This window comes from Stomoxys calcitrans, chromosome 2 (genome assembly GCF_963082655.1).
Source record: "Stomoxys calcitrans chromosome 2, idStoCalc2.1, whole genome shotgun sequence".
In the NCBI taxonomy this organism is placed as follows: domain Eukaryota; kingdom Metazoa; phylum Arthropoda; class Insecta; order Diptera; family Muscidae; genus Stomoxys; species Stomoxys calcitrans.
The window spans coordinates 165,185,836-165,200,939 of NC_081553.1; the positions used below are offsets into that span (position 1 = coordinate 165,185,836).

General features: G+C 40.4%; 1 protein-coding gene across 2 annotated transcripts in view; it reads left to right on the forward strand.

Moving 5' to 3' along the window:
- Positions 1–1,782: 1,782 nt before the first annotated feature.
- LOC106085816 (odorant receptor coreceptor) overlaps positions 1,783–15,104 on the forward strand; it is a 67,263-nt gene continuing 53,941 nt past the window's right edge. The window contains exons 1-6 of one of the 2 annotated variants that reach the window (XM_013250238.2): positions 1,800–1,937; positions 1,998–2,118; positions 10,349–10,656; positions 10,899–11,035; positions 11,116–11,493; positions 11,564–11,765. In XM_013250238.2, coding sequence (XP_013105692.1) covers positions 10,349–10,656; positions 10,899–11,035; positions 11,116–11,493; positions 11,564–11,765 — 1,025 coding nt within the window. In that variant the 5' untranslated portion in view covers positions 1,800–1,937; positions 1,998–2,118. 2 annotated transcript variants of the gene reach the window in all.

Below are 15,104 nucleotides of genomic sequence, written 5' to 3' on the forward strand. Positions count from 1 at the left end.
GCTCTACTATTAGCGCGATATCAAGATATGATCCGGTTTAGACCACAATTAAATTATATGTTGGAGACCTGTGTAAAATGTCACCTAATTCGAAAAAGAATTGCGCCCTTTGTGGGCTCAAGAAGTAAAATAAAGAGATCGATTTATATGGGAGCTGTATCGGGCTATAGACCGATTCAGACCATAATTAACACGTATGTTGATGGTCATGAGAGGATCCTCCAGAGGCTCAAGAGGTCAAGATCCCAGATCGGTTTATATGGCAGCTATATCAGGTTATGAACCGAATTGAATCATACTTAGCACAGTTGTTGGATATCATAACAAACCACGTCATTCCAATCGGATGAGAATTGCGCCCTCTAGAAGCTCAAGAAGTCAAGACCCAAGATCGGTTTATATGACAGCTATACCAGGTTAAGCACCGATTTGAACCATTCTTAGCACAGTTGTTAGAAGTGATACTAAAACAATATGTGCAAAATTTCAGTCAAATCGGAGCCCTCTAGAGGCTCAAGAAGTCAAGACCCAAGATCGGTTTATATGGCAGCTATATCAAAACATAGACCGATATGGCCCATTTGCAATACCAACCGACCTACACTAATAAAAAGTATTTGTGCAAAATTTCAAGCGGCTAGCTTTACTCCTTCGGAAGTTAGCGTGCTTTCGACAGACAGGCGGACGGACGGACGGACGCACAGACGGACGGACGGACGGACGCACAGACGGACGGACGGACATGGCTAGATCGACATAAAATGTCGCGACAATATATATACTTTATGGGGTCTCAGACGAATATTTCGAGTAGTTACAAACAGAATGACGAAATTAGTATACCCCCCATCCTATGGTGGAGGGTATAAAAGGACAGACTAGGTTCCGTAGAACGCCACGTCTTTAGTCTTAGCAAAACTTGTCGCACAGACTTGGTCAAGGCCCACCACAAGGAGAGTTCCTTCCCCCTTCTCCAAACTGAGGAAGACCTCCCACTTATCCGCTTCTAAACCTTGGTTTTGCTTGCTTAAGCCTGACAAATGAGAACCGTCGCCTTTGTGAGATGATGAATGTCCATCTTTCACACTATGTCGAGCTTCGCGCCCTGCCAGGGTATGTGTATACTTCCAACTAGCTTTTTTACGGTACCAATACGTTCGGCTGATGCAAAGCGCAGCATCAATAAGTTGCGATTTTCAAGTTAGAAAAAATTGCACAAAAAAAAAAAATGTCCAAGTTATAAATTACGCCTTCTTCAATCGCGATATAGTACATAGCACATAGCATGGTCTTTCTTTATGGCTTTGTTAGCTTACATGCGCCTAGTTGTTAAAGCAGTTAACGATAATTGTGGGAATTTTGGGAAAACACAACAGACGCCTAGAATTTTTAAAATCCCTTAATGAGAGTCATAAAGTCAAGGGGATGACGAAGACGAACTAGAAAACATCGACCACACCCGATTGATGGCTGACCAAAATATTTTCAATATCAATGTCCATGGAAACCTTTACTCTGTTCAAGTATTCACTGCCACATCAGCCGCTGAGTGTTCGTTGCGCTCTTTCGCCTTTTCTTCTACCCCTGAGGTTGTAGTTTGACATTAAATAGGCATTGATTTAAATAAAAATTAATTTAAAATTCTTATTTCTTGTTGGTTTTTGTTTTCTGTGCATTTTCTAGTAGCCCTGGTTTGTGCCTATGGGCGTACTCGAGCGTGGGAATTTATAATATGAATGTGTTAAGGACACGTCGCGTCCTAGGGCAAAGATTTCGTTGGATTCATTTTAGTACGACACTTCAACAAGTTTAGACCGGTCTCACAAAAGAAGAAAAAAAAAAAACTAAAAGTTTAAAATACAATAAAGAAATATTAATCGTTAAGAAGTTTTAAATAAACAACTATTTGGGCGCCAAAAGCGCCAGGATTCAAAAGAGTATATAATTGCAAACAATATCGTCTAGTGGACCAAGTTAAAGATTTTATTTATACCCAGTGTGACAAAATGATGCGCTCAAAAACGTAAACAAAAGTGAAGAAAATAGCTTGAACACAACTTGGATTTTTCTGGATCTGACGAAAGAATCAAAACAGCTTTTTACTAATAAAGCATCAAGGTATTAAACACAAAATTGAAAAAGGACTTCATTTTTATGTATGTTCAAATAAGTGTATATTAAAAGTTTCAAAATTGCAAAAGCGTTTTAAACAAAAGTAAAGATCAAATGCCAAAAGAAGTTTCACCTAAAGGCACACAAAATGTAATGAACTTACATTTTTGTAAACTATTCTCAATGACAGGAAATATGCAAAAAGAAGAGCCTTAATCTTCTGCGCTTCTTCCCAAATTTCTTTCACCTAGTTACGAAATGTTTTCCTTCTCTTAATCTTTCCGCCAAAATTAAGGCGGAAAGCTTTTCTAGTGCGCTTGCCATCATTTTCATTTTAAGTTCATTTTGATATGATGGCTTATTCATTCACTCGAACAACCTGGCCTAGCCAACGAATCAACTAAATTTTCATTAAAGGCTTTGAACCGTTAAAGAAAGCGGACGTTTGGTTATTTCGATCCTCTGTAACTCGTTATAGGTCTGCAGGGCTTTAAATACACCCGGTTCGAGTCTTAAGAACAAAGCTGAATCTATTCTATTCTTCGCATGTCTATAATTTGCCTTAGCCATCGGACTTCGCTGGAAAACCATCACGCTCTTTAAGAGGTTTGAATAATAGAAGGCCCATCGCTCTAAGGTTTATTGTGAAGCTTGGTGCGATGATCGTGAAACTCTCACCGATAAGGAGTGATACTCTCTTAATTGGGCGCGGAGAATCGCTGCACTGTCTACCCTAAAGGCTACACGTCTAGATTCAGGAACGGCACCGCAGTCGCCGAAATTGTTGCGGTCACCTAGAGGGCATCCCATTCCAAAAAAAAAAAGGAAAACAAGAATGTGGGTCCAAGAAACTTTGCCTATGTCCCTAAGTACAGATTGGTGATGCATGTTGTCGACAAGAGAGAGGATCAGGGCTGCATACCTAGGGATAATTGAAATGGTATAGTCAATGGATCGCCATCTGTATACTCCAATGTCCTTGCAGAATTGCCTGGGTCTTCGCCAGTTTTTGTTGATGTAGGCTGGTATCGAGGACGATACGAATAAACTGTTTTCGGAGATCAACGCTCAATTAAAGTGTGTCGTTGCGCCCTTGGAAAGATTGACGAGATCTAGCCAGGCGCAGCATTGGATGTAGTCAAGAAAGAAGATATTCCTTCTCAACGCTTGGATATCAAGGATTCTCTCAGATCCTAAATCCATGCTTGGGAGACTAAGGGTTTGTAATTCCAATCTCTCAACTACCGACTTGAAGATCGGTAGATTGGATGAGGTTAACGGCAACCGGAGCTATGCATTATTCATTCTAAACTCCGGCAAATTTCAACAAGTCTGAAGGACTTGTATCCAACAGGCTCAACAAGAGAACTACTATGAGAAACTAAGGAATAGTAAACACAGACCCCACGCAAACGAAAAAAGAAACATGACTTGCGGATCTGCATGCATGCATTATTCATTCTAAACTCCGGCAAATTTCAACAAGTCTGAAGGACTTGTATCCAACAGGCTCAACAAGAGAACTACTATGAGAAACTAAGGAATAGTAAACACAGACCCCACGCAAACGAAAAAAGGAACATGACTTGCGGATCTGCATCTGGATTGTATGCACTCTTTATAGAGAAGATGCAGATTCCAGATTTACTCCGGTGGATGAGAGGCTAGCCACAATCCGCATAAAAGCCAAATTCTTCAACATCAGCCTTATTTGTGCCTATGCCCCGAAGGAAGACAATGACGTACAGATCAAGGATATTTTCTACGAGCGCCTAGAAAGAATACGAACGCTTCCCCGCCCATGACATTGAAATCGCCCATTAGAAACGAGGCCACCTCTCGACAGACGATGATTACACTATACAAGACACTGATACTACCCGTGCTGTTATATGGTTCTTGGAGTATTTGAGAGAAAGATTATTCGTAAAATATAAGGACCAGTTTGCGATAATGGAGAATATAGGCGACGTATGAACCACAAGCTGCATGAGCTGTATGACGACGATAGCATAGTTACACGCATCAAAATACAACGGCTGCGTTGGCTAGCCCATATCGTCAGAATGGATGAAGAAGCTCCAGCAAAGAAGTCTTTTGAAGGCAAACACGGTGGTACACGTAAACCGGGAAGACCAAAAACTCGATGCAAAGATCAAGTTGTGGGAGACACCTCGAAACTTGGTGTCAGAGATTTTAGAATGAACGCAGAAGAATGAACGCGCGTTCATTTTAGAATGAACGCGCTTGGAACGCTATTCTACGTTCGGCTAGTGGAACAAATATTCTGTCATAGCCAATTAAAGTAAAGTAAAGTAACGGTGACCGGAGCCATGTAGTATTCGTACTAAACTCCAGCAAACATCAACAAGTCTGAAGGACTTGTATCCTAATAATTGATTGTGAGGATGAACACCTGGCGGGCTCAGAAGATGAGTTTTAAGCAACAGTTGTGGAAATTCTGAATCCTGACTACGGTCTGGTTTCTGCACATAAATCTCCACCATTGTAAGGCCGCTTCGGCGGCAATAAAGGTACTTTTGATGGCAGGAGGATTTGATGTGGTTCTTATCCGTGATTCATGGGTGTGTGGAGGAATGATTCGTGGACTTATAATTCCTGAATTTAAACTATTTAAGGGTACGGGGAATGGGAGAGACAGAGACTGTATACTTGCAAAGAGTAGTCTTCATGTTTTTCTTAATATTTCTCATTAGTGGCTGGCTTCCCTATACATTGCACACGATTCAGAGATGACGCCTTCAAGCCCTAAGGTGCTGGTTGAAGATGTTTCTGCAGGGAAAAAGAGTGTATTTGTATCAACGAAAGGTGTGAGCTGCTTATCGAATATATCAGAATTTTCAATAAGAGCGCTTCAAAATTTGTTTATTATTATTATTATTTTTTTTTAATAAAAAAATACGTTTTTGGATATCCATGAAATTATTTATTTCTGTGAAATTTGTTCGATCTCATTATGTATGGATTCCGACTTCTTTTGCATAGCCACCATTCGCTGTGTAGCTTGTAGTGCCGCCTTGTTGGAACCACATGTCCTCCAAGTCCATATCTCCCATTGGGATCAAAAATATTCTGTTATCATTGAGTAGCGATTCTCAGTCTTGCCGGTCTTGATCATCACGGAGGAAGTACGGCCCAATGACGCCGGCGGCCCATAAACCGCACCAAACCGTAATTTTTTCGGGACGCAATGATGACTCATGCAGTTCGTGTGGAATACTGTCTGACCAATAGAGCATATTTTGCTTATTAACGAAGCCATTCAGCCAGAAATGAGCCTCATCGCTGAAGATGAATTTTTCGATCAAAACAATGGGTTTACTGACCTTGAATTTCCGTAATAAATTTTAATAATTTCAACTCGTTGTTGGCTCGTATATCTTATATCCATCATGACACTGCAAACCTTACTGAAGCTAAATGTCAAAAAGCGGATGTCCCTATCGGTCTACTTTTGAAGCGTTCCTGAAAAAAAAAAACCTGTATTATAAGTTGCTATCTGGCGATTGGAAATAAAGGAAATAAATCGAGCTTTATCATCAGGAACAGGCAAGAGGTACAAGATGTCACCTATGTATCGGAGAATATTAGCGGAAGGATTTGCGACTGGAGAGTGTTGGATGACCACAGCTTCTATCATCATCGTTACACTAGTTTCAGCTTAGACAAAAAATACTGCAGAAGTGGTCGCTCGGCTTAAGGTGGATTGCGTTAAATTTTGGCACACAGTTTGCACGACTATCCCTTTCAGGGCAGAAAAGGAAGTGGAAACTGCTGAGGACATCGACATAATGGTCAAGCGGATCACGAAGGCCCTGATTGACTCGCTTGTGTTAGCTTGTTCTAGAGCCAAACCAAGGTGCAAACAGCGAATGCCATGGTGGAACCCAGACAGGTAGGTCTAAGGAAGGGCTGCAGGAAACTATTCGATTGGAACATCTATAACGCTGAGCTTAGAAAATATAAGGGCGAGAAAGGCTCAGAACAAATACTGGATACTCATGCGGCCTCTAGGTTAAGGAGATCCTTTCCTTGAAACCTATTACTGTGCGATATATTCAGAAGTCGGAAAATGTATGGACAATATCTAGCGAGGAAATATAAGAACTTCTCGTTTGATACACATTTCACAGGAAACTCTCCAATGGACAACATGCCGCCACAAGAGGTTGTCACTGGTATGCAAAATTGTGTCTAAATTGAAAATACTTTGAGCGACAACAAGTTTCGACTCCTTTAAGTCGCCAGGTCCTGATGATGTATCATCGGCTGAATTACAAGCTGTGTCCTACTGACTGGCTCCTTGGCTTAGGTGATATACTCTGCTTGCATCAGCCAGTCGTAAATGGAGAACACAAAGGTCATTTTCATTCCAAAAGGAAACCTTACCACACGAAGGCGAAAGTTTTTCGTCCTATTAGTCGACATCCTGAATCTTCAGAGGGGTTGATACAACCATAACTTAGGGCATAGATCTCTAGAGATCTCCTGTTTCGGCAACAGCATGCATATATTGTAGTAGGGGCAAGTCAACTGAAACGGTCCTCCATGACCTGGTCGCCTACAAAGAGGGTTCTCTCACTGTCATACAATGGACATCACAGGTGCTTTCAAAAAAGTAAAACCTACGTCAATCATAAGGAAGCTGAAGTTTCTGGGCAGCAATAATACCGTGAGAAAGTTTATTAATAATTCTTACAAATAATATGCATTACGACAGGCTTGGGATCTGTAGATCTAAAAAGATGGGTCAGCAGAGAGTGGCACCTGTTTCCTTGGGAGGAGACAATGTTCCATTTACTGAGTGTTTTGCTAGCCAGAACATTTAACATAAAATCAAACATTTTAGAAAGGACAAGAAAGGCAACTCTTGCCCTATACATCTGCAAAAGACCCATTGGCAATAGTTGGGGGCTTAAAACGAGTGTCATGCACCGGGTATATACTGCACTTTTTAGACCTAAAATGCTATATGGTGTTGTGATCTGGTGGACGCGCTTCAAAAGTCCACCTACTGTTCAATACTTATCTGGGTCTAAAGGGTGGCTTGTTTGTGCATGAAAGCCGCATTGAGGACTACGCAATCTGAAACACTGAATTAAATGCTAAATCTTATGCCTTTGACCATTGTGGTTAGACCAATTGCTGCGACCACAGCTGTAATCTAAGGGAAATTACCTTTGGTCATGTGGCGGATTAGGCAATTTCCATTGTTGCGGATTAGGCAATTCCCAGTGTGTATTACACATTACCTGAGCCGCCTTTTGATAAAAAAAAGTACTGTGGCAGTATTCCTGATAGAACACATTGGAACAACGAGATCCCCGGTAATAGAAGTTACGTACACGGTTACAACAGTGGGTTTTTCACAACCCGCACTTTGGGAGCATCTGTCATTCGTTGCCCTTCGCGCCTGATCCAGAAGACTTAACATACATGTCGCTAGAGACATACCCACAGATTTCAGTTTCCCTCAAATATGTTAGGTAGTTCCTAGTTTCACATACTCGTTTGCTCTACAATTCCTTGGGATATCTATGTGCCCAAAACAGATGAATTTTAATCTGTTTCAGCCATCTCGTTGAAAGATCTACTATAGTCGAGAGCGGGTTATAAATTCAGAGATATTTTCCCCAGAAATTTAATCCCTGCCTGGCTGCCTGAGAAGATATTTATGTCAATCGTCGTTATGTTATTATATCTTAGACATTCCACCACTTCTTTAATTACAAGGATCTCCGCTTACTATACACTACAGTGGGCGAGTGACCTTCTCGGTTCCAGTCCTTCAGAGAACACCCCAAAGACCATCTGGTCGTGTAGTCTGGAACCTTCCATATAAAAGTCTATGTAACTTCTATTATCAGGAATTTTATAGTTCCAATCGTTTCTATCAGCAATTGTAGAACAGTATTTTTTTATCAAAAAAAGGCTCAGGCAATGCATAACCATACAGCCTGGAACATCGATGGTGTCGTCATCAGTGCGGCTGTGATGCACAAACAAGCCATCTTATGGAACAATATTTGTAATTTTGAGGCGCCGTCCACTAGGCCACAACACCATACACCATTAAATATGTGATAACTGCAGTAGACATCCAGTGCATGACACAAGGTTTAGGTTAGACAAGGTTGAACAGAGGTAGCGGATATTAATCCGCCCCATGCCACTATGGACATACATACACCTGAGCCAATAATCGGCTCGTTGTGCGTATTGAATACTAAAAGTAGCCTCAAAAAGAAAATTTATGTCAGGAATTCCCGGCTAAAAAATCACTCTTTACAGGGGAGGTATATATCTAAATCTGAACCGAGTTCCACCAAACTTCTTAGATTGTGTGGTAGTCATCGAGGCGTTGTGCAAAATTTTGGAAAGATGTCAATAAATGCGGTTACAGTAGCTCTAGAAGTGAAAATTGGGCAACATACGTATATGACAGCCATATCTAAATCTGAACCGATATCTATGAAATTCACCAGTAATATGAAAATAATCGGTCAACAAATGACCACATTATTGCATTATTAGTCCAAACCGAACATATATGTGGGAGCTATATCCAAATCTGAATCGATTTTTTCGATTTCAACAGGCTTCGTCTCTAGGCCGAAAAACATGCCTGTTCCAAATTTTAAGACGATCGAACATGGGCAGACGGTCAGACAGACGAACATAGCCAATTCGAATCAGAAAATGATTCTAAGTCGATAGGTATACTTATCATTGGGTCTATCTCTCTTTCTTCTGGGTGTTACAAACAAATGCACTAAGTTATAATACCCTGTACCACAGTGGTTGTGTAGGGTATAAAAAATTCGCGTCATCGATACAATTCGCAAAAACATATTTCATCGCTTTGCAAACGATTGTTTCTGTCTCTAAAGAGTTCAACTAAGCATTGATCCTTTTCAACTCAAGTTTTTTCATACATAATTAGCACTTTACTGGAAAATTAGATTTCACTTACTTCACTATTGCAGTTAAGCAATAGAAGCGAAATGAAAAATGAAAATGAAACTGAAACTGAAAATCACAGATAAGTGGAACCAAATTGATGCATTTAAGCATTTCACTTATGCAGTTTCGACTGTATTGAGATTTTAGGCCAACAGTCTGATTTTTAGCAAATAGAAAGAGCTAAAAACGTTATTTTTATACTTTTTTATAATCTCCACCATAGAATGGGGTATACTAATTTCGTCTTTCTGTTTGTAACTCCTCGAAATATTCGTCTAAGACCCCATAATGTATATATATTCTTGATCGTCATTACGTCCGTCCGTCTGTATGTCGAAAGCACGCTAACTCCGAAGGAGTAAAACTAGCCGGTTAAAATTTTGCATAAATACTTCTTATCGCTCCATGGTTTGATATAGCTGCCATAAAAACCGATTTTAGATTTTGACTTCTTGAGCCACTAGAGGGCGCTATTCTTATCCGATTTGGCTAAAATTTTGCATAAGGTGTTTTGTTTTGGTTTCCAACTACTGTGCTTAGTATGGTTCAAATCGGTCCATAACCTGTATAGCTGCCACATAAACCGATCTTGAATCTTGATTCTTGAGCCACTAGAGGGCGCAATTTCGCATGACGTATTTTGTTATGACTACCAACAACTGTGCCGAATGTTAATCGCTGCATAAACTTAAATAGCTGCCATATAAACCGATCTGGAATCTTGACTTCTTGAGCTTCTAAAGGGCGCTATTATTATCCGATTTGGCTGAAAGTTTGCACAACGGCTTCTCTAATGACATTCAACGTACGTATTAAATATGGTCTGAATCGGTATTTAGCCTGATACAGCTCCCATATAAACCGATTTTATTTCTTGAGCCCCTAAATAACACAATTCTTATTCGAATTGGCTGGAATTTTACACAATGACAGTTGCCATGGTTTCCAATATACACTCCGATTATGGTCCGAATCGTACCATAACTTGATATAGCTCCAATAGCATACTTTCTTGTATTTTTTGTTGGCCCAAAAAGAGATACCGAGAAAAGAACTCGACAAATGCGATCCATGGTGAAGGGTATATAAGATTCGACCCGGCCGAACGCTTTTACTTAGTTTTAGTAAAATGTTCCTAATATGTTTTTAATAAAAAATGTTCTACTGTTGTTACAGTGTGTGTGTAGTTGGTTTTTGTTCAAGTGGTCATTTCCTCGTGCTAACATATAATTCCTCCTCCATTCGTCCACAGATGCAAGCGAATTTGCAACCGACAAAATATGTCGGCCTCGTGGCTGACCTTATGCCCAACATCAGGCTGATGAAGTACTCGGGCCTGTTTATGCACGCATTCACTGGAGGTTCCGCTTTGCTGAAGAACATCTATTCGTCCATACACTTGGTATTGATACTGGTGCAGTTCGCCTTGATTCTGGTCAACATGGCTCTTAATGCCGACGAGGTCAACGAATTGTCTGGTAATACAATTACGGCATTATTCTTTACACATAGCATTACGAAATTCATTTACCTGGCGGTGAATCAGAAGAACTTTTACAGGTGAGTGCGGAGGAGGCCGAGAAGCATGCTTCGTCATATGAAATGGTGGCCAAGAGAATGCTGCAATTAAAGGGGCTGTACTTAATGAGTGTTTGTTAGTTGCCTTGCCTGCCATTTCATCTGGAAGATGCATCAATTAATTGCAGAATTTATTTTTAATTAAACATTTTTCACTGGTGCTGCCGTTGCTCGGCGACTTGTTGGTCTGTGTGTGGCTATGACATGATGTGGTGAGGCCATAGGACACTGAATATCTGGAACCAGCCAAATTCCCACCCACTGTTTGCAGAGTCCGACGCCCGCTATCATTCAATCGCCTTAGCCAAGATGAGGAAATTATTCTTTTTGGTAATGCTGACCACGGTGGCATCAGCTGTCGGTGAGATAGCCGCATAATTGAATGTTCTCACCCGTGGAGAATGATTAGTTGTTTTGCCTTGTGTTTGTTTTTATTCGCAGCCTGGATAACCATCACCTTCTTTGGCGAAAGTGTCAAGTTCGCCAATGACAAGGAGACAAACTCAACCATTACTGTGCCCATTCCTCGATTGCCCATTAAATCGTTTTATCCTTGGGATGCCAGCCAGGGCATGTTCTACATGATCTCATTCGGCTATCAGGTCTACTACCTGCTCTTTTCGATGGTCCATTCGAACTTGTGTGATGTTCTTTTCTGCTCCTGGCTGATTTTCGCCTGTGAACAGTTGCAGCATTTGAAGGGCATAATGAAACCTCTGATGGAGCTGTCCGCCTCGTTGGATACATATCGACCTAATTCGGCCGCCCTGTTCCGTTCGCTATCCGCCAACTCAAAGTCGGAGTTAATCAACAACGAAGGTTTGTGATGCCTTTTTGATGGTGTTTCAAAAATAATTACGATTCCATCGTTTTCGTTTACTCTTTGCAGAAAAAGAGCCAGTCAATGACCTAGATATGTCCGGCATCTACAACACAAAGGCTGATTGGGGTGCACAATTCCGTGCTCCATCCACCTTGCAAACATTCAATGGCATCAATGGCACCAACCCAAATGGTCTGACAAAGAAACAGGAAATGATGGTGCGAAGCGCCATCAAATATTGGGTCGAAAGGCATAAGCATGTTGTCAGGTGAGTCAAATTACTATACTGCAACATTAATGGTGTAGTGCACAGTGTTTAAAGATATCTTATTTTCAAAGGAACAAAGGTATGCACGCTGCCCTTATGCCAAATTAATTTTTCAAAATCAAAAGCATTTTTAATGATTTGTTTCAAATGACAAACGGTAGAGTAGAGTTTAACGAGTAAAGCCCTGCTAAGTTCGTCCAGACCAAATCCACCCAAAATTAACTTAGTTGAACGGTATTGTTGTTCTTTAAGAACCGATTTTCCAACAAACCAAGCTACATTTAAAGCTTTTAGGGGCCGCAGAAGGCTAATCGGGGGACCGACTTTAATGGTTTTTGATCGAGGTGGACAAAACTTGACATTGATGTTGAAAGTCATAACAAAACAAGTAAAAAGGCGTTAAGTTCGGCCGGGCCGAACATTGGATACCCACCACCTCGGGCATATACGTAAACCACTTTTCGTCAAAATCTGGTGAAATATGCATACCTTATGCCCCATAGCAGCTATATCGAAATATGTTCCGATTTGGACCAAATACCAATAAGTACAAGTCATGGTTCAATTGTGTATAACTAAATATTGAGCTTTTTAGTAGATATATTTAAAAAGAAACGATTTGAAACATATTTGAAACATGTCGAATAGCCTAACATAAGTCACTGTGTCAAATTTCAGTGAAATCGGATTATAAATGCGCCTTTTATGGGGCCTAGAACTTCGGTCTGTATGGCTGCTATATACAAATCTAGACCGATTTGGGCCAAGTTGCAGAAAAATGTCGAAGATCCTAACACAACTCATTGTCCCAAATTTCGGCAAACTCGGTCTATATGGCAGCTATATCCATATGGACCGATCTAGGCCAAATTGAAGAAGAATGTCGAAGGGCCCAACACAACTCTTTGTCCCAAATTTCTGCGACATCGGACAATAAATGCTTCTTTTATGGGCGCAAGACCTTAAATCGAGAGATCGGTCTATATGACAGCTATATCCAAATCGGAACCGATCTGTGCCATATTGAAGAAAAATTTCCAAGGGCCCAACACAACTCACTGTCCCAAATTTCAGCAAAATCGGACAATAAATACGCCTTTTATGGGCGCAAAACCTTAAGTCGAGAGATCGGTCTATATGGCAGCTATATTCAAATCTGGAACGATCTGGGCCAAATTGAAGAAAGATGTCGACTGGCCTAACACAACTCAATGTCCCAAATTTAGGACCTAAGACCCTAAATCGGCGGATCGGTCTATTTGGGGTCTATATCAAGATATAGTCCGATATAGCCCATCTTCGAACTTAACCTGCTTACGGGCAAAAAAAGAATCTGTGCAAAGTTTCAGCTCAATATCGCTATTTTTAAAGACTGTAGCGTGATTTCAACAGACAGACAGACGGGCAAGGCTATATCGTCTCAGATTTTTCCGCTGATCAAGAATATATATTCTTAATAGGGTCGGAAATGTATATTTCGATGTATTGCAAACGGAATGACAAAATGAATATACCCCCATCCTTCGGTGGTGGGTATAAAAAGCGGGGCCAGCAGAGGAACACCTTAAGAAGGTATTCAGTCTCCTCTACTTCGGAAAATAGCCATTAACTATACATTAATATCTCTGGAAGAAAACGGTATAAAAGTGGTCGCGTATGCTGATGACGTGACACTTTTGGCTAGGTGTAAGTTTTTTTGAATTATACTTCAGCAAGCTCTACGTATGATGGCAAAGTGGACTACCGAAAGTTTTCTAGGTGTAAATCCGTCTAAGACGGAAGTTGTTTTTTTCAACAGGGGATACAAGTTGCTCGCAGTGGCATATGTTTCCTTAGGAGGAGAGATTGTTCCATTTACTGAAAGCGCAAAATACCTGGGTTAAATTTCTTGACCAGCAAAACGGTCAGGAAATTTAACTTCAAATCAAACATTTTGGAATGGCCAAGAAAGGAAACTGTTGCCCTTTTCACTTGAAAAAGAGCCATTGGCAAAAGTGGGAGGCTTAAACCTCGTGTCATGTGCTGGGTATATACTGCAGTTGTTAGACATAAATGCTATATGGTGTTGTGGTGGATAGCTCTTCAAAAGTTCAATACTTAGTCGAATCCAAAGGACGGCTTGTTTGTGCATCACAGCCGCACTGAGGACGACACCATCTGATTCTCTGAATTTAATGCTATATCTAATGCTTCTGGACATTGTGTCTAGATAAATTGCAGCAACCAATACTGTGAGGCCAAGAGAGCTTTATCTTTGGTCAAGCGGCGGCTTCGAACGGTTGTGAACACACCAAAATTAAGTGATCCAATCTAGACTTAAAGAGGTCTACCGCTTTGCTGTCGCTGACTAGAACAGACGTCTCAGTCATAGTGTCCGTCAATGTCTGATCGGAAAATATGGTGTCAGGCTGTAGATTGCAAGTTACGACTTTTGCAGAAACTTTGAGGAAATCCAGGGTGAAGAAACTATAGAATATCTGTTGTGTGTGTGTCCCGCACTGGCAGTCAGAAGGTGTTCCACTAATGGTTTTCGTTTCTTTGAGAACTTGTGTGGTTTAGCGGATGTGAACATTCAACGGTAAGAACTAGAAGGCATCTTCCTTCTTCTGTTCCTGTGGTATGACAATAGACGAAAACGTGAAAGTGAATATGATGGCAGACTGCCAAATAAACCTAACCTAATTAAAAAGACAACCACCCACATGTTTTGCTCAATCCAGGCGTTCTAATTTGAAGTATATGCCTGCACCGAAAGCAAAATTGATACCAATGACATTGATAGTAAAGCAATATAAATAGTTAATTAATACCAAAACAATACCATATGGTATTTATAATGCTTTACATCGTCCATACCATACGGTATTGTGTTGGTATTACTTTGCTATTAATTATTGGTATCAATTTTTCGTTCGGTGTGTGCATCCGGCAACAAAGTAAACATGATTTCTTGTATGGTTCACATTTAATCCATTTCCTTTTGCCGTTCTTTCTGGCAAACTGGTACAAGTGGTTCTGATTATCCTGATTTGAGGTGAAGGTTCCCTTTTTTTTTTGCAAAGATCAGAAGTAATAGTCCAAAGGCGACATGCATGAGCGCAAAAAATAATTCTTTTTATATAAATAAAATTTTCGCCTAGTAAATTTCGTTTCTGAAAAACGTTGGGCTTTGTTTGCGATAAAAGTATATGTTTTCGGCAATAATAAAATATAAAATCTTGCAAGAATTTGTGACAAATATAAAGTTTATTTTTTACACTGACAATACTATTGATTATTGATATATAGCACATGTCATTCGGGGGTGCAAATAAATTTTCTTTATTTATAAATTAATTT